The sequence below is a fragment of the Toxorhynchites rutilus genome, chromosome 3 (assembly GCF_029784135.1).
Source record: "Toxorhynchites rutilus septentrionalis strain SRP chromosome 3, ASM2978413v1, whole genome shotgun sequence".
NCBI lineage: Eukaryota > Metazoa > Arthropoda > Insecta > Diptera > Culicidae > Toxorhynchites > Toxorhynchites rutilus.
In genome coordinates, this window is record NC_073746.1 from 67,231,832 (window position 1) to 67,251,837 (window position 20,006).

Below are 20,006 nucleotides of genomic sequence, written 5' to 3' on the forward strand. Positions count from 1 at the left end.
ACTTTTTCGAGGCAGTGCTATTGCGCGAAAATGCTCCGTGAGGGTTCGAAAGGGGGTGCTGGCGGTGCGGCGCGGGAAAGTGCACAGCAGCAAAATCCACGCCAAGCCAACCAAAGACGAAAGCCAGCCCCCGAAGAGCAACGAGACCAAGTGGAAAGCGAGAGGCGCGCGAGGCCAAGAAAACCCGTCGGTATAAAAGCCGAGCCGATCGGTAGACTCACCATCAGTTACCTATTCGCTTGTTTCACAGTCACATCTTCCACAGATTAAATATGAAATTGTTGGTAAGAATGATTTCCAAGTTTTTCGAGAGCAATCGGAGGAACAGTGTGTGCGTGGAAAAGGTCTTGCAATTTAGAACGGTTCTGAAGTGTTTGGGGGAAGTTTGGCATCGATCAGTGTTCAATTAGAGTGGCATGGAAAAGTGAAGTGGTTGTTTCCATATGGACATTGCCTTCCAAAAACAATGGTTCAAAGCGCGATGGTTGTCTGTTAACTATCGAACGTGAATCCTCTTCCGGAAAACAAACAACAATCGAGTGGAGGAACCCACGCTGAAAGCAGTGCTCGGTTATGCGGCTTTTCCTCGCAACGCGTTGTTGAATTGGATAATACCGCTTTTCATACACCACACCGAATGGAAGGTTTTCGTGGCCATTCACGCTTCGATTACCGGGCGGCGCTCCCAACAATGTGTAAATGCGGAAAAACCGCCGGATTAGAAAGTATATTCGCTCGAACGAGATGAAGTCGGTTTTGCGATTCAAAGCCCGGATGTGGTTATATTTTATTTTTTTTTTGTTTTTGTTCGGATCATTTCATCAATTCGAAAGCTCTCCAGGGGCCACTTGCTGGACAGCAGCAGCAGCCGAGATGTGGTTAACGACACGACAAGTAGCGAAGAAAGTGTGATTGGATGCAATTCAAAGCACGTCGTTTGGCGGCGCGGACAGCCCCGATGATGTTGTCATTCAACTTTATATGGAGATTTTACGCGAATCACCCCGTTGAAATTTATAACCGCTTGTTTGACGCGTAACGCGTTATGGCGTGTTCTTCGGAGAAATTGATGTTGCTTTGGAAGTTGCTCCGATGACTCATTGCTTTTTGCGACAATTTCTGCGCACAATTTGCTCCAGAAGAACACTTCGCAGTGGTCATTTTCTTAATTTCTCAATATCTCTTGAATTTTCCACCTGTCACACATCGTAATCGTTTGAATTTGCTTTTAAAAATTAGAATTGAAACTTTGTTTCCTTTCTAATTTGTGGAAACTTCGAACGGGTTCGTCGCTTACGGCCATCGTAGTCTTTTGTCATAAAATATCGATTTTCAATATTTAATATTATTCGTTCCACCCAAAATTCATTGTTTGATATGAATTCTTCCGAACATTCGCGTTTTCTTACTGAGCGAACGTTCGTGGGTTCAATCGCAGAACTCTTCATTCTCCAAGCTCAAGCTCAATCGCAGAACTCTTCATTCTTCTTCTCAATGGCCCTTTAGAATCTTCTTTTTATTATAAATTTTCTAGTACTCCTACCAAAACTCGTCTTTATAATAGAAATTTATTTTTAGACACCATTTTCACTCAAGATTCTTGCAGAGAATACATCTTTGATACAGAAAAGTAAAGTTTCATTCATGATTTTCATTTTCAAATCGTATTATTCCATCGGAGAATCCATTGCCATTTTCGCTTCACACAAACGGAACACGAAGCTTAATTCCGCAAACGCAAAATTCAGTTGGACTAACAACGATGTCATTGAAGAACATAGAAGTATTATTTTTTCCCATCTTTCCCTCTAAATTTTTCAAAAGTTTCAAAAATTTGTGTCTCCCCATAACATCGTAGATCAATGTAGATCAATGGCAGAGACGAATACTACAAAATAAAGACGGCTCAAATCGGACCATTCCTTCCTCAAGATTTGCGCTTACCAACACATTTGGCCTTCCATTTTCATTTACTTCATAGTTTTCCAAAAATTTTACGATTTTTCTCTCCGCTTTGTTAGTCTACGGGAAGAGAAGAACATAACAAAATAATGGCGGCTCAAATCAGACCATTCCTTCCTCGGGTTTCGAGCTTCCAAAACACATTTGGCCTTCCATTTTTATTTCATTCAGAGTTTTCCGAAAATTTTCCGATTTTCTCTCCGCAATATTATTTTACGGACAGAGACGAATACAACAAAATAAAGACCTTCCTCGAGATTCACGCTTACGAACACAATCGGCATTCAATTTTCATTTTCTTCAGAGTTTTCCGAAAATTTTCTGATTTTTCTCTTATCTATATGAATCTACGGGAAGAGACACATTCGACCTCCCATTTTTATTCTCTTCAGAGTTTTCCGGAAATTTTCTGATTTTTCTCTTCTCAATATTAATCTGCGGGAAGAGACGAATACAATAAAAAAAAAGACGGCTTAAATCGGACCTTTCCTTCCTTAGGAACACATTTGGCCATCTATTTTAATTTGCTTCAGAGTTTTCCGAAAATAATCCGATTTTTCTTTCCGTTATATTAATCTACGAATGTAGCAAAATAAAGACGGCTCAATTCGGACCATTCCTTCCTCGGGTTTCACGCTTACAAACACATTTCCTCTTCCATTTTTATTAAGAAAGATGATAGAACAAATTGATTCAAATTGCAAGTCTCTCCACGTGTGAAAACTTTCATAAACTCAGCGTTTCCTAACATCTCTTTTCCTTGTTTCTTCCCAAACACTTAACCTGGGCGCAGGGAGTTGTCTTTGTTTTTGCCTTGGTGCTTCTTGCATCCGCTGAAGATGAAAAGAAACCAGTGGCTGAAGCCAAAGTAGATGACACCAAAGCCGCCGAGGGTGCGAACCTCGAGGAGAAGAAACAGGACAAGCGTGGCCTGTACGGCTGGACCGGGGGATATGGCGAGTACGAGGAGAAGCACGAGATCCCGCACTTCGAGGAGCACCACGAGAAGACGCTGACGGTGATCAAGAAGGTCCCGATCCCATACCCGGTCGAGAAGCAGATCCCCTACCCGGTGGAGAAGACCGTCCACTACCCGGTCAAGGTGCATGTGCCCAAGCCATACCCAGTGTACAAGACCATCCACTATCCGGTCAAGGAAATCGTTAAGGTACCGGTCCATGTCCCAGCTCCGTACCCGGTTGAGAAGAAGGTCCCATACCCAGTCCATGTCCCGTACGATAACCCCGTCCCAGTCAAGGTGTACGTGCCAGCTCCATACCCAGTGGAGAAAAAGATCCCAGTGCCGGTGAAGGTCCCCGTCCCGGCTCCATACCCAGTCGAGAAGAAGGTCCTTGTACCGGTCAAGGTTCCAGTCCATGTCGAGAAGCCATACCCAGTCGAGAAGGTTGTCCACTACCCGGTCCATGTTCCAGTCGACCGTCCAGTCCCAGTGCACGTTGAGAAGCCAGTGCCAGTCCCAGTCGACAAGCCAGTCCCGTACACCGTCATCAAGAAGATCCCATACCCAGTCCATGTCCCATACGATCGTCCAGTGCCAGTGCATGTCGACAAACCAGTGCCAGTCCCAGTGAAGGTTCATGTGCCAGCTCCATACCCAGTCGAGAAACACATCCCTTACCCAGTGGAGAAGCACGTCCCATACCCAGTCAAGGTCCCAGTTGAGCGTCCAATCCCAGTTGAGATCGAAAAGCACGTCCCAGTCGAGGTCCACAAGCATGTCCCATACCCGGTGAAGGTTCCCGTTCACGTGCCAGTCCACCACCACGAAGAGCACCACGAGGAGGAACACCACGTCGAGGAACACCATGGCGGCTATGAGGGACATCACGAATTCCATGAGCATCACTAAGTCAAGAAGAGCCCCCATCATTTCATTATTTATATCGCAAACTTGTGATTCTAGTTTCTAAACGACTAACACTCCGACTACTAACAAACAAAAAAACACGCGAATTCCTACCAACTAAGCTGTGAAGGTAACAATTGATCAAACGACCCCAGGAGCGTTCGGCGTTGGCCGGGAGCAGACATCGAGCGACTTGACCGCATCGTACCGCAAGCGCACAGCTAGGAGCCCTTCTGAGGCAGTAGGGATAATTCCAGCAGCTGTTCAACTGTTGAGTAGAGATGGGGAAGGCCATTTGCTATCGCGAAGGCTCACGAGCGCGCGCGCGAACGTAACGCCCCGAGAGGTCGCTAGCAGTCAACAACATGCTCCCGCATCCGCCGGGCGCCAGAAATGAAGTTTTAGTTTTTCAAACCGAGCCTTTCCATACGCAGCATACGCAGTAAAACGTCACCACCAACTCCTGAAAATCGCGAGAATATCGAGTCTCCACACGATCGGATTTGAATAAGAAAATTTCGCATTCTTACTACATGTACGAAGAGAGTAACGATGCTCAGTTACCAAAACTACTATGCTACTATGTTTTTGTTATATAGATTTTTTAAGTGATACAAGCTGACAGAGAAAAAAAAGAAGAAACCAAACGTCAAAGAAAATGAAAACTTTTGTTACAACTGTTGTGTACATATATATAAAAAACCGCAAAGAAAAAAAGAGCTATTTTTGTTGCCTAGTTTTTTGTGTTTTCCAAGGAGAAAAAATGTACTTAGCAAAGAAAGCTACCCAAGTATTTTGCTGTAAGCTCATATGCATACTCTTCTGTTTATAACTTTAGCGAACAAGCGAAAAAAAATTAAGCCAAAAAAAGTGAAATAAAAATTTGTGATAAAAAATTCCCATAACCCACTTTTCGTTACCCCAATCGAATCACCGATCCACCAATAATCGGGCCACGAGTGTCCTGCGACTGACCTCCACACCCCCTCCACCCAACATAATTACAACATTATGCAGCGCAATTTGTTACACTTTCGTAAGCGCCGCCGTGCCGAAAAGCCTTCGGGCCGAACTAATTGGACCACGACATGAAATGCACCTTGAAGCGGTCATTAACCAACTACCCATGTTTCGAGGTTTATCGAGGCCTTCAATCTCGCGCTTCCAGCACGAATTATGCTGGCAGCGGACCCCCCCCCCCCCCCCCCCGAAGAGAATGCTTGTGCGCGGCTTGTGTCACTGCGTTGTTATACGATTGATTCTGCAATGGCAAAACTGTAAATCGCCGCGCCCTCCCTCTCCATCCTCTCGGGGTTGAGATTGGTATGTTTTTGTTTCGTGGCTCCCGAAGCACACACACACACACATGTATTGCACATAACTCAACCAATTAATCAACTTGCAATAATTCATCGCAAGACACAGCGCAAGCAAACGAAGCTTGGACAATAAGACACAAGGCTCGCCTCGTAGTAGCGAGACGGGCACGCGCCATTCCCCACATTACACTCGGACTCGGACCGGTGGTGAGTTATGACCACACAACAGCAAAACAACAGTTTACCGGAGTTTGAAATTCATGCGAGAAATTTTCCTTTCATCATTTTCGCATCGTTACACTCAGCTGATCGGACAAACTCCCCCCATCACCACCCAAGCCAGAGAGGAAGGGGCTGATTATGTGCTGCTGCGCAATGCTTAATTATTACGCCTCTTTTTATTTCTATTTATACAATTTTTCGTAAGCTGGTGCTGTGAATTAGTCGGTGGTGAATTGGGTATAAGATTTTCCAAGGCACATATGGAAGGTAATGATCGGTGCCGGCACAATCGTTGGAGAGTGAATACACAAGCATGGGTTAATCGCTCCTGGTTTTTTTTTCACAAGTCGTATGACTTGAATTGCAATAATACTTGCGGACGTTTTTCATCGAACAACATTGTATTGCGTAAAATTCATTAGAGGCGGATCAAATTGACCCTAATGCGGTGCCATATATTTTCACTGTGTTACATTGAAGAAAAAAAACATTTTAGTAAATAGGATATGATATGAAAATGGTCAGTCAATGGTTTGATAGTCACTTATTTTGCAAATGCTTCGTATTATAAATTATAGGCTGTATCGATTTCTGGAAATGATGCTAAAAGGAAGCCTATACCCATCGACTGGGGATGTTAACCGCCCCCGGGTACATTATTTGCAAGGACAGAAACACCCCTACATTAACAAATACTTCATCATTCGGCATATGCAATACACAGATAGCAAAGAGGGAGGGTGTTTTCGCACCGGGTGCGCCCCCGACTATATCCCAAAAAATGTCAAGGTTTTCATTTATTCAATTACTAGCTGACCCGGCAAACTTCGTCCCACCCAAAATTATTTTTTTGTTATCAATACCTCCAAACATTCACGTTTTCTTACTCACGATGAAGGGTCCAATCGCAGAACTGTTCATTGATTCATCTTCTAATTGACCCTTTATAATTTACTTTTAATATAAATTTCCTAGGTCTTCTACCAAAACTCGTCGTTTCAGACACAATTCTCGATTAAGATTTTTCAATCACTTGCAAATAACATGTTTCTTCGTTACATCGAATAACTGTTTGATACAGAAAATATGATAGAATGAAGTCCTATATCGGATAATTTCTTCTTCGAATTTTTCTCTTATCAACACATTCGGCGATCCAATTTTATTCATATAGTTAGAAGAAGATATAGGAGTGAGTTTTATCACTTTAAAATCCATTTCACCCTTGGAACAAAAATCAATTTCGTTGGCGCAAACATCAAATGGACTAACATCGCTTGTCACTATGTAATTATAGAACATATGGGAATTGAATATCCCGATTTTTCCCATTCCCATTCAGAGTTTTCCGGAAGTTTTCAATTGTCATGTTTGGCTCAAATATGTGTAATATTTTTATGGGACCCCCTTCCATTCCAGAGGAGGGAGGGGTGTCATACCATAATAGAAAAATTTGACGTATCCAAAAACCCTCACATCCCAAATTTGGTTCCGTTTGCTTGATTGATTCACGAGTTATGCGAGTGTCAAACCACTATAGAAACATTTATTGTCCCTTATATTAGGCTGTCAAAAAAGTCCTGCGGTATTTTTTTTTGAATTTTCATTTGTTCATAAAATTAGTTACAATCATCTGTTTTAAGTCAAATATGCGCCGTTTTGTTCGATGACTTGTTCCTAACGAGATGCCAACTTCATTATACCCTTGTTATAGAAGCTCGCTTTTTGGCAAAAAACTCGGATAGCCAATTTTCACAAGCCCCTTTTGTGGCTAACTTCTGACTACCTAGCTCGTTCGCCATGGACAAAAACAGGTGGTAGTCACTTGGTGCAAGGTCCGGACTATACGGCGGATGCAAAAGAACCTCTCATCCGAGATCCCGGAGCTTCTGGCGCGTCACCAAAGAAGTGTGTGGCCTGGCGTTGTCCTGATGGAAGACAATGCGGCCTCTGTTTATCAAAGATGGCCTCTTCTTCATGAGTGCTACCTTCAAGCGGTCCAGTTGTTGGCAGTACAGGTCCGAATTGAGCGTTTGGCCATAGGGAAGCAGCTCATAATAGATTATTCCTTGACAATCCCACCAAACACACAGCAGAACCTTCCTGGCCGTTAATGAGGGCTTGGCCACCGTCTGAGCCGCTTCAGCGGGCTTCGACCACGACCGTTTGCGCTTCACGTTGTCGTAAGTGACCCACTTTTCATCGCCAGTCACCATCCGCTTCAGAAACGGGTCAATTTTGTTGCGATTCAGCAGCGATTCACATGCGTCGATACGGTCAAAGATGTTTTTTGCGTCAACGTGTGTGGCACCCATACATCGAGCTTCTTTGTGAATCCAAGCTTCTTCAAATGGTTAATAACGGTTTGATGACATATCCCCAGCTCTTGGGCGATGCTACGACTGCTACTATGCCGGTCATTCTCGGCTAATTCAGCGATTTTGTCGCAAATTTTCGACGACAGGCCTTCCGGAGTGTGGCGCATCTTCGACGACCTCTACACCAGAACGAAAACGTTGAAACCATCGTTGTGCGGTGGAAATGGAAACTGTATCGGGTCCATAAACTGCACAAATTTTATTGGCAGCTTGAGATGCATTTTTGCCTTTGTCATAAAGGGTGTGTCACATCAAATTGCATCACGGAAAAAGCGCTGTAGAAATTCTCCCAGATCCTTTTGAAAATTTTAGACAGTAAAATAAAAACTATTAAACAACTTTTGGCATTTTCTTTTTATTCATACTTCGAGCCCAAGCCCGTATGCTCGCACCTTCCTCTTTACCCCGTCCATAAGGTTCTGTACAACGTCAGGTTGTAGTTTTTTTTGAACAGAAATCCATTTTCTCATGAAGTCCGCCTCCGATTTGACAACTTTTGGGTTCTTCCGGAGGGCCTGCTTCATAATCGCCCAATATTTCTCTATTGGGCGAAGCTCCGGCGCGTTGGGCGGGTTCATTTCCTTTGGCACGAAGGTGACCCCGTTGGCTTCGTACCACTCCAACACGTCCTTTGAATAGTGGCAAGAAGCGAGATCCGGCCAGAAGATGGTCGGGCCCTCGTGCTGCTTCAATAGTGGTAATAAGCGCTTCTGTAGGCACTCCTTAAGGTAAACCTGCCCGTTTACCGTGCCGGTCATCACGAAGGGGGCGCTCCGCTTTCCGCAAGAGCAGATCGCTTGCCACACCATGTACTTTTTGGCAAACTTGGATAGTTTCTGCTTGCGAATCTCCTCCGGAACACTGAATTTGTCCTCTGCGGAGAAGAACAACAGGCCCGGCAGCTGACGAAAGTCCGCTTTGATGTAGGTTTCGTCGTCCATTACCAGGCAATGCGGCTTCGTCAGCATTTCGGTGTACAGCTTCCAGGCTCGCGTCTTCCCCACCATGTTTTGCCTTTCGTCGCGGTTAGGAGCCTTCTGAACCTTGTATGTACGCAGGCCCTCCCGCTGCTTGGTCCGCTGGACGAATGAACTTGACAAATTCAGCTTATTGGCGACATCCCGGACCGAACTTCTCGGATCACGTCTAAACTGCTTAACTACGCGCTTGTGATCTTTTTCACTGACGGAGCATCCATTTTTGCCGTTCTTCACCTTGGTCGATGGTTAGGTTCTCGAAGTATCGTTTTAGTACTCTGCTGACCGTGGATTGGACGATTCCCAGCTTCTTACCGATGTCCCGATGTGACAACTCCGGATTCTCGAAATGAGTGCACAGGATTAATTCACGACGCTCTTTTTCGTTCGACGACATTTTTCCAAATTTACGAAAAATTGACAGTGAAGCATGGCCAACGTGATCTATACACTCTTATCTGATTATAAGCGAAAGCTGAAGATATAATTCCTAAAAATTAAATTTCTACAGCGTTTTTTTCCGTGATGCAATTTGATGTGACACACCCTTTAGTAGTACTGTAAAATATGTCGGATTTTCTCTTTATTTTGCTCCATATTTGCGACACTATAACTCACGAAGACTTAACCAAACAAAACACTGTCAAGGACTATAGCGCGCGAAAATACCTTTCCAACAAGTTATAGTATGACTCGATACAATGAATACAACTAGAACTACGCGCTTACAACGACACCTCGCGGAAATACCGCAGGACTTTTTTGACAGCCTAATACATGAAAATGTTACGAATTAACATTAATAATATTTTTTCAAAGAAAAAAATTAAAAAGTTGTTGTTCGAAAAACTCGTCCATCGTCCGATTTATTGAAAACTTGTTGGAAATTTTAAGGGTTATTTATATCTATTTTTTCAGAATTTTCTAGGCATATGTTTTCGAGAGAAATGAATTTTAACTTTCAAAATATTTTTTTTTTCAATGGAATGCTTTCAGAAATCTGAAAAAAAAATATATAAATATAAATAGATATGAATAGCCCTTGAAATTTCCAACAAGTTTTCCATACATCGGACGATGTGCACATTGCATGAAAAAAGTTTTTCGAACAACAACTTTTACATGTTTTTCTTTGAAAAAATGCTTTAAATGTTCAATTCGTTACATTTTTATATATAAAACATGTCAAGAACAAGTCAAACGTTAAATTCTCATGTTTGGCATGTTCTTAACACAAAAATGTTACGAACAAAACATTTTTTTTTATGAGTCTTCATACAAAAATGACTTAAATTCTAAAAACTATAAAAGATAGACAGTTAATGTCTTCGACAAAAGTTTATAATTTAACAAGATCTAAAACTTTGTCGAATACACTATATCGCTATCTTGACTTTAAACAAAATTAGGATAAGTTGTATTTCTTTCAAAGAAAACATGGAAAAGTTGATGCTTGAAAAACTTTTTCCCTGTAAAAGTGCCCATTTTCCGATGTATGGACGACTTGTTGGAAATTGTAAGGGCTATTCATATATATATTTTTGGGAATTTATAAAAAATACGTTTTTGAGAACATTTAAATTTAATTTTTAAAATAACTTTTTTGTCAGCGAAATTTTTTTCAAAAAAACTTTTGGTATTTTTTTGTGAAAATTTAAACAATTTTCTACATTTCATCCTTTGATAATAATTTTGTAGGTATCATAGTTTTTAAGTTATATTTTTTCGTAAAAAAATAGAAAAAAAATGGCTTTTTCCAAAAAGTAGTCTAATTGTTTTTCGAATATTTCAAGTATGCAGAGTTGCTTAAATGACCCATGTCTTTACACCCACAACGTTTCACTACTATCTGAGATGGTGCTGCTAACTCCTAAGACGAGTTGGCATGAAATTCATCTATACTTAAATTATAATGTCCTGGACAGGACCTAGACTAGGCCTTCCCCTTTCCTTATACATGATCTAAATTCAAATCACAGTGTCCTAATTCAAGATCCCATACTCTGATCTCAAATCTTCACTTGTAGATGCTAAGTTCGGATTCCAGACTAAGGCTGCATTACGAGTTTTTTTTTCCAAAATATATATTTTTATCAAGGCTCATATGACGGGGCCGGAGTTCAATATTTTGACAGTTTTTCTTATTATCTATGTTAGTAATATGTAACCGATTACTCGCGGTCGGCTCGAGGTTAGTATTACAAGTGTTTGCATTACGAGTTGAAATTACAAATTCTAAATTGAATCTTCCAGTATGTGAATACGAGATTCTAACTCCCAAATGTTCAGATAACGGCTTCAGACGGAAACTTCCAAAATTGCATTATAAATTAGGATTAAAAATTTCGAATTCAAAATCTCAGATTTTGGTTTGCGAGGTTGCAAGAATGTATTACATATTTAGATGCTTTCTGCCCAATGTTTCCTTCTACATGTTATAAAATCGAGCTAGAAATAGTAAAAAAAAAAGATGCAACTTTAGCGGTATCTTCTATCGATCCGATACAATACAAAGTAAAGTAGACTCAGAAATAAATCTCGTGAACAATATTATGGAATGGAACAATATGCATGCACAAATAGCTATAAATAAAGAAGTTAGAACTAAGTAAGATCGTCCAACATGAAAAAGAAGCTCTCTGGCAGCTTGAGGCAACTCCTTGTCTGACATTCTTCCTTGCAATATTTATCTCTACATCCACAAATTCCGGAATTTTTCTTTGATAGTTTGACTGAAATTATTAGAAAAACACTACAAACTTGTCTCACCCAACGTCTTCAAATGTGAACATATAACAATTTGATTGCTCTTTCAGATCTCATCGCATATATTATATTTCATGGAATCGATACAAATAACAGTGAACAACAAAAATAATCACTTACTTGATGTACGGAATATTGGCAGCCACATGATATTTTGCTCCGGGGTCGAAATCAAGTTCCGACCTCAGAACTGGTGGCTTTACCCCACCGTATTGCTCCCTACAAAGGTACAAAAGTTTAAGAAAAAAGACACTACAATAAGGTGGATATAATCTGCTCACCTCAGCAACACCCAATGACAGTTATACTGCTCCTTTCGGACTTTTTTGTCGAAGATGTCGTACCGCCAATTTTCCAGCGCAAGCGCAAACGGAAGGAACACAACTTTTTCCAGTGCTAGCGAAAACAGGAAATTAATATCGTGCGCCGTGTCGTCCACATTCTTCTGCACCAATCCAAGCTTCTGCAGGTGCCTCGGAGAGGCAACCGAAAGCGTTACGGCATCTCCGATCGCTTCGTGGAAGCCTACAAAAAAATAACCAAAAATGAAGGAGCTTGTTGACCCCGACATTTACGCAATCCTACCCGGATTGGCACCATCGCGAAACACTTTCGGATTGTTGCGATAGTTCAAAAAGTACTGAACATGTGCCAACTCGTGGTGAGCCGTGATGAAATCTTTATGGGTCACCGTCGTGCACATCTTGATACGATAGTCCTTACCCGTGCAGAAGTCCCAAGCCGACGGCTGACACAAAATCGGTCTGTCGGGTGGCTGAGTGAAGATCGACGTAAGCCAGAAGTCCGGCGGAAGGGCACTCATATTCATCGAGACGTAGAATTCCTCCGCGATTTGGAACATCACCAGTGGATTGTAACCCTGCTTCAACATCTCAGGCGTAACCTCGAGGAAACTTCTACCCGGGTAAGGAATGACGATGTCTAGAATGTTGTTCCAGCTTTGACCATACATATCACCCAGAATATGGTCTGGCAGCGGAGCGTTATTATTTATTTTGTCTGGACCATAAAAGTCGCGAAGCTTTCGCCGAACGTAAGCGTGGATCATTTCGTACAGTGGAAGAATCTCGTTCCAAACTTGCTCCATCTCCTCACGAAAGTTTCTGGACTCGTACGGAAACTGCCAATAGGCGGCAGCATTCGTGAAATCTGTATAAGAATCCCGAGGTTAAAATAAGATACCATGCAAAATAGTTATGAGGTTCCACTTACTATTGACCCGAGCCGCATCGTTGGTTAGATCTACCAGCTGCTCGAATAGTTCCCGCATGTTTCTGCCGGATTTACGTCGCCACTCCAACCAAGTGTACTGCAGTTCATCCCAATCACGACTCTTGGCCATTATCTAGAAAACATCAACCACACAAATTAATTCTGTACCTCGTGAGGAATTAAACCTGGCCTTCGCTTACATCCTTCAGATGGGGCTGCAACCGCAAGCCACACTCAAACGGACGCTCATATGCGCATATCTGGGCTCCGTTGAAAATTGTCAGCATATCGTTAACAATTCGATTATACTGCGTGGGAAGAGAATATTAGTATGATTGGAATGCATTTTCGGGAGGACAGTCCGTATGATTACCCTATCAAGTTGGTCCGGTGGTAATGCGCTCGGTCCAATGATTGACATTAGCCTTACTTGGCGGTATAACTTCTCGTCGAAGATTTTACTCTGATCGATCCGTTGCATTTGATCCCACAACAAACGCTGGAAGTCGTTATACCGCTGCTGAGCCGCAATCTGAGAAGATATTTCGGAACGTTATTCTCTGTTCTAATACCAGCTAAGTTTGGTGGAAAATATAGTACAGTTTTAAATGCAGCCGCTTCACATGTCAGGTGGCACTAACGACCACAAATGATTGACAACCTGGCGCATTAATTGAGCAAACATACTGAAAAAGGAGAAGATGTGGTTTTTGAAAAACTAGAAAAAATGTTTTGTAACGCACACAATAAACGGTGTCTACATCTAAGGCGCTTTATAACCAGATGCATAATGTAACATGCATTTTATTTTTAAATTGTACGATACAAATTGCAACCTTAATAACCCTTTGATTGCCCTGCATTCCAATGTATAACCATAAAAAAAAAATGCACTGCGATGGTTGCAAACCATCGTTAAGAATGTTTGTAGCGTGTCATTATGATTCATGTTGATGGAAATGCAAGAGGTGGCACGTCCGAATGTAACATTTTTCAAACTAATGTGCTTGCAATGTTTTTGATGTATCCAAACAGACTGTTGATAGTTTTAGACTTAGAACCGAGAATCAATAAGCGAGTAACACATTCTTTTCTTGGACTATGCTGAGATTGTCTTTTAAAGATGATAATATAAGAGATAATCGAAAGAAATGACATTTATTCGCATGAAATCGAATGCTTTCGTTAGTATAATTGAAATGATTCGACCTAAGTAAAAAAAGAACCATTTTGTTTGGTAACCCGTTTGTTTGTCACCAGCAAAATCATACACTCAGATTTACTTGGTAAAAGAAGTACAACCTGGAAAATAGAAAAATTCGTTTTTTTTCTTTTTTGGGTGGTTTATAACATCAAAAATGATAACGACTCAAAACCATAAAGTCATTCGCAGTATAAGTGAGGTCGAAACGAGTTTTTATCGGAACCTTGTTGTTTCATCTAGCGGAACTGTTTAGCTGAACTTCTAATGTAGAAATATAGTTTCTTTGTCGTAGCATAGTCGGTTTCCAGTATTGGCGAATTTTATTTCAACTTAGGAGTTAGCAGCACCATCACAAGCCACCAAAAAAATTAGACTACTTTTTGATAAGAGCTAAAGTTTTTTCCTTAAGTTTAAATATTGATCAAAGAATAAAATGTAAGAAACCTTTTACATTTTTTTTAAATTTCACTGACTACTATTTTTGAAGTAGAAATTATTTTTTACCAAAAACGTATTTTTTACCAAAATACCATTAAATGAATAGCCCATACAATAATCAACAAGTTCAAAAAAATTCTTTCTGTCTTTCTGTCTTTCTGTCTTTCTGTCTTTCTGTCTTTCTGTCTTTCTGTCTTTCTGTCTTTCTGTCTTTCTGTCTTTCTGTCTTTCTGTCTTTCTGTCTTTCTGTCTTTCTGTCTTTCTGTCTTTCTGTCTTTCTGTCTTTCTGTCTTTCTGTCTTTCTGTCTTTCTGTCTTTCTGTCTTTCTGTCTTTCTGTCTTTCTGTCTTTCTGTCTTTCTGTCTTTCTGTCTTTCTGTCTTTCTGTCTTTCTGTCTTTCTGTCTTTCTGTCTTTCTGTCTTTCTGTCTTTCTGTCTTTCTGTCTTTCTGTCTTTCTGTCTTTCTGTCTTTCTGTCTTTCTGTCTTTCTGTCTTTCTGTCTTTCTGTCTTTCTGTCTTTCTGTCTTTCTGTCTTTCTGTCTTTCTGTCTTTCTGTCTTTCTGTCTTTCTGTCTTTCTGTCTTTCTGTCTTTCTGTCTTTCTGTCTTTCTGTCTTTCTGTCTTTCTGTCTTTCTGTCTTTCTGTCTTTCTGTCTTTCTGTCTTTCTGTCTTTCTGTCTTTCTGTCTTTCTGTCTTTCTGTCTTTCTGTCTTTCTGTCTTTCTGTCTTTCTGTCTTTCTGTCTTTCTGTCTTTCTGTCTTTCTGTCTTTCTGTCTTTCTGTCTTTCTGTCTTTCTGTCTTTCTGTCTTTCTGTCTTTCTGTCTTTCTGTCTTTCTGTCCTTCTGTCTGTCTGATTCTTATGGACTCGGAAACTACTGAACCGATCGACATAAAAATTTGTATTTAGGGCTTTTTGGGGTCGGAGAAGATTCTTATGATAGTTCGAGACCCCTCCCCCCTTCTCTAAGAGGAGCTGCCATACAAATGAAACACAAATTTCTGCATTACTCGAGAATTAATTGAGCATATGAAACCAAACTTGGTATGTGGAGGTTTCAGGGTGCAATAAATTATTCTATGGTGGTTAGATATTCCTCCCCCTGAATGAAACACAAATTTCTGCAGAACTCGAGGATTAATCAAGCAAATAAATCCAAATTAGACATATGGAGGTTTTAGGATGCAATAAATGTTTCTATGGTGTATAGACACTCCTCCCCTCTCTCTGAAGGGGATGGGGGCTACCATAGAAATGAAACATAAATTTCTGCATAACTCGAGAACTAATCAAGCATATGGAACCAAATTTGGCATATGGAGGTTTTAGGGTGGTTTGACACTCCTTTCTTTGTATGTTTGTATGGTGGTTTGACACTCCTTTCTCCTTTCTAAAGATGAGGTAGGGTGGGTGCTGAACAACTCGAGAACTAATCAAACAAATAGAATTTAATTTAGCATATAGAGGTTTTAGGGATCGATAAACGTTTCTGTGGTGGTTCGACACTCCTCCCTCCTCTCTAAGGGGAGGCTACCACACAAATGAAACACAAACTTCGGCATAACTCGAAAACTAATCTATCAAAGGGAGCCAAATTTGGCATGTGAAGGTTTTTGAATATGATAAATGTTTCTATGATGGTATGACACCCCTCCCTCCTCTGAAATAATATACATAAAAATCCCATATAAATAATATACATATTTCAACCAAACATATTCCAAACAAACATGACAATTGAATTTTTTTTTTAAATGTGATAAAACGCTCTCCTATATCTTCTTCTACTATAATACCTACAAAATTTTGGTCAAAGGATTTTCTTGAAGAAAATTACACATTAATTTAAAAATTGAAATTAATTTTTCTCAAAAACGTATTTTTTTTCATTTCTCAAAAAATTATGTGAATAGCCAACAACAACAACTTTTTCATGTGGGAGGCGATCTGGTGTAGTGGTAACATCCATACTTCTGAAGATTTTGCTAAAGATCTAGAGTTAAATTCTCACTCCCGATATAAGTACTAGGAATTTTATAGTAAAAGGTAATTTTAAAGGATAGATTAGAAAATCAATCAATAAACAGTTCTGCGATTGAACCTATGAACGTGCGCTTAGTAAAAAAAACGTGAATGTGATAACGAAAAATAAATTTCGGCCGGGACGAAGTTTGCCGGGTCAGCTAATTATCAATAAACTATCCATACATCGGGAGAAGGGCACTGCTACAGGGAAAGTGCTTCTTCACAACAACTTCACCATTTTTTTCTCTGAAAAATTACTATTAATGTTCCATTCGTAACATTTTGATGTGTAAATTGTTGTGATTGACATGTTCTGCAAATTTTTTTCTATTTAGAAGCATGCCAAACGCGAGAGTTTACACACAAAAATGTTACGAGTAAAACATTATTTTTTTGAAAGTCTTCTTACAAAAATGCCACATATTCCAGAAACTATAAAGAAAGTTCAGAAGTTCATGTTCTTCGACATAAGTTTATATTTTAATTAGATCTAAAACTTTGTAGAATACACTACATCGCTATCTTGACTATGAGCAAATTAGGATTAGTTGTTATTTGTTATTTGTTAGTTGTTGAAAAAGTTATTTTTAGTATTATATAGTGACTTTCATCACTTTTGACTGGTTCGTCACTTTTACCTTCCATTTTGGAAGAATATCGGGAGTGAGAATTTAACTCTAGATCTTTAGCAAGATCTTCAGAAGTATGGATGTTACCACTACACCAGATCGCCTCCCACATGAAAAAGTTGTTGTTGTTGGCTATTCACATAATTTTTTTATAAAAGAAAAAAATACGTTTTTTAGAAAAATTAATTTCAATTTTTAAATTAATGTGTAATTTTCTTCAAGAAAATCCTTTGACCAAAATTTTGTAGGTATTATAGTTTTTGAGTTATATTTTTTTGTAAAAGAATAAGAGAAAAAACTTCGGCCCTTTTCTAAAAGTAGTCCAAATCTTTTTTAAAGATTTCAAGTACGCAAAGTTTCCTCAATGACCATACACACTTTTCATACACATCTTTACACCCACAACGTTTCACTGTTATTTGAGACGGTGCTGCCAATGGCCGGTCAAGTTGACGTGAAATTCATCATGATATGCATACTTTTTTCTTTGTAAAAATAAGTTCGCAGATATGTTCGCGAGAACGATAAAAAATAACACGAGTGAAAGATTAGTTTTTCATGAGTCTACTAAGTTTTAATTTTTAAAATATATATTTTTCAGTGTAACTTTTCCTATTTTAATTTGTTTGGTTTTTTTTTGAAAATTGAAAATTCAAACAACTTCATAATTTAATTTTTGTATCAAATTTCATATATCTTGATGCAAAGTAGCTTAAACGGGAAATGTTTTCACAGATTAAAAAAAAGATTAGGACTACTTTTAAAGCTCGGCAGGAGATTATTTAGATTTACAAAAATATTTTCAAAATACAAAATTTTGTGCGATAGTGATAGTGATTTTATCGACTTCTTGGATCGATTTATATAATAGAGATCATCGAGTTTCACTCATGGTGCACTTGCCTACTAAAGGCAGCTCAGAAGAGTAGTGAAACCAATCGATGCGTTTGCATTTGGTCCACCCTTATGGAAATTCAATTATTGGCCAAAGGACTAACACGTTGACCCCCGCACGGTTCTTGCTGCACTTTCAATTCAGTCCGCATCAAGAGCGTTTGCACAATATGAGTGTCGGTCCCAGCTCCTAAAGATATTTACAGTATGCAAAGAAAAAAGTCAGAAATTCGACTAGAAAGCAGATACATTTTGTAACCTATTCGAAAAGAAACCATTTTTTTTAAATTTTCTTATTTTGTAACTATCAATCCCAGTGATCAACGTTCTTCTAACAAAAAGCTCTGCGATCGACTTCAACGTGTTAATCATTGATTGATAAACTACTGTATCACTACTGCAACATTTTGAGAAAAAAAAAACCATAAAAAATTGTTCTATACATTTAATATTATCATTGAATGTTGTTGTTCTATACATTTAATATTATCATTGAATGGCAATTCGTGTACCATATAAGCAAAAATTCAAAATTTATCCATATTTCTTGATAATACATGAATGGTGGTATAATTATGAGAAGTGCTAATAGAGTGATTTTTACAATAATTGTATTTTTTTAAAAACCCAACTAGTGAATAAAAACAACACAAATAATTGAAGGTAAAATCGAAAGTAAACTATTTCCGAATAAAAAAATGTTATTAAACTTGTATTGGCTATGTCAAGAAAATAAACCGAAACATATAAATAATATAAAATATGATATATTTAGCAAAGGTTTCGAATATCCATATTAGTCATATCCTCATAATAATAACTTTTTTGTTCCGAATTCAATTAAAAAAAGTAGGACTTTTGACATATCATAGTCTCTATGTGAAATTGATCAACAATACATTATATTTTTGTTAAAATGTATTTTAGATTATTTGTAGTTTAGCGACATTTTTCTCAAAAACCGCATTTTATTCGTAATAATCTTGAGAAATCATAATAATAATAAATAATAACAATGAGAACTAATAAAAATTTGCTTCCACAAAAATGCTCTATGTCATAATGACAAATCACATTTTTAAAACTTAAACATATACAATGAATGAATATCATGATTATCATCATTCGTCTTCGTGAAGTCGAGGCCGCCGGGTGTATTTTCTCCCGTCTCGTGATACCGTTATCTTGTGATACTGTTGTGATACCGTTACTTTCGCTGCTGGTGAAATAATTGTTTCACCCAAACGGGATTTTTGGACTGCAATAGTGTGAAGCAAACAAAGCGGAAGGAAGAAGACCTGCATCGCGGGCGCTGTGTGCTGGCGTGTTTATCGCCATATCATCGTCATCGAAATCATCATCGCACTGTGGAGCCATACACCGTTGCAGCTGTGCTGTACGATCGACACGCGGTTCGCTGGGAACTGTTCTAATTCAACCGCACGGGTGTGCGATATAAGTATATTTTTTATTAGATTAAGGTTTTTAGTTTAAGAAATAATCAGAAAAAAAGATTGAGAAATCACTGAAAAACTGTACATCTGCCACTTTATATGGCAGAATGCGGAGAACCCGTTGACATGGAGATTGAATCCACTGTCTGTCCCTCCACATCTACGGGAGGTGGGAAGTCGCTTAAACGCGTTCCCCCTTCAGAAGAAGTCTTTTCGGGGGAGGAATTAACCCACCTAAACAAGCCCCCCTCAAGAAAATTTGCAAACCTCTCCTCTTCACCCCCTCAATCTCCTGCTCCCGTTCCTCCTCTCGCTCCCGTTCTCGCTCTCCCTCTCGCTCCCACTCCCGTTCTCGCTCCCCCTCACGCTCCCGCTCCCGCTGAACTCCCGATCACGCCACCCAACCCTGCTGTTTCCGCTTCCGCTCAACAATCGACCCCGCTTTCCTCTCCTGTTGTGTCTCCACCCCGTGTCAAGGTTTATCCAGAAAATGCAACTGGAACTGGCCCATGGGTTGTTTTCTTCCGACCTAAACCTAAAGGAAAATCTCTGAATGTCATTCAGATCATGAAAGATTTGACAAAAAATTATTCCTCCGTGGTCGAAATTTCCAAGGTTCGCCCGAACAAACTGCGTGTTGTCGT

The 20,006-nt window shown here is 39.6% G+C and overlaps 2 protein-coding genes across 4 annotated transcripts in view; one reads left to right on the forward strand and one right to left on the reverse strand.

Moving 5' to 3' along the window:
- Window positions 1–20,006, reverse strand: part of LOC129779399 (angiotensin-converting enzyme) — a 338,274-nt gene that overhangs the window by 297,051 nt on the left and 21,217 nt on the right. For 2 of the 3 annotated variants that reach the window (XM_055786844.1, XM_055786843.1), the window contains exons 4-9: window positions 13,098–13,256; window positions 12,925–13,032; window positions 12,725–12,857; window positions 12,077–12,661; window positions 11,773–12,016; window positions 11,612–11,710 (exon numbers count right to left, since the gene is read on the reverse strand). In XM_055786844.1, the coding sequence (XP_055642819.1) occupies window positions 11,612–11,710; window positions 11,773–12,016; window positions 12,077–12,661; window positions 12,725–12,857; window positions 12,925–13,032; window positions 13,098–13,256 (1,328 nt within the window). Of the gene's footprint in view, window positions 1–10,932; window positions 11,458–11,611; window positions 11,711–11,772; window positions 12,017–12,076; window positions 12,662–12,724; window positions 12,858–12,924; window positions 13,033–13,097; window positions 13,257–20,006 lie in introns of those variants that run through there. The other variant, XM_055786846.1, reaches the window with a different exon arrangement.
- Window positions 167–4,565, forward strand: LOC129779404 (nematocyst expressed protein 4). The gene is made up of 2 exons (XM_055786852.1): window positions 167–284; window positions 2,756–4,565. The coding sequence occupies exons 1-2, from the start codon at window positions 273–275 to the stop codon at window positions 3,830–3,832; spliced, it is 1,089 nt and encodes a 362-aa protein (XP_055642827.1). The 5' UTR covers window positions 167–272; the 3' UTR covers window positions 3,833–4,565.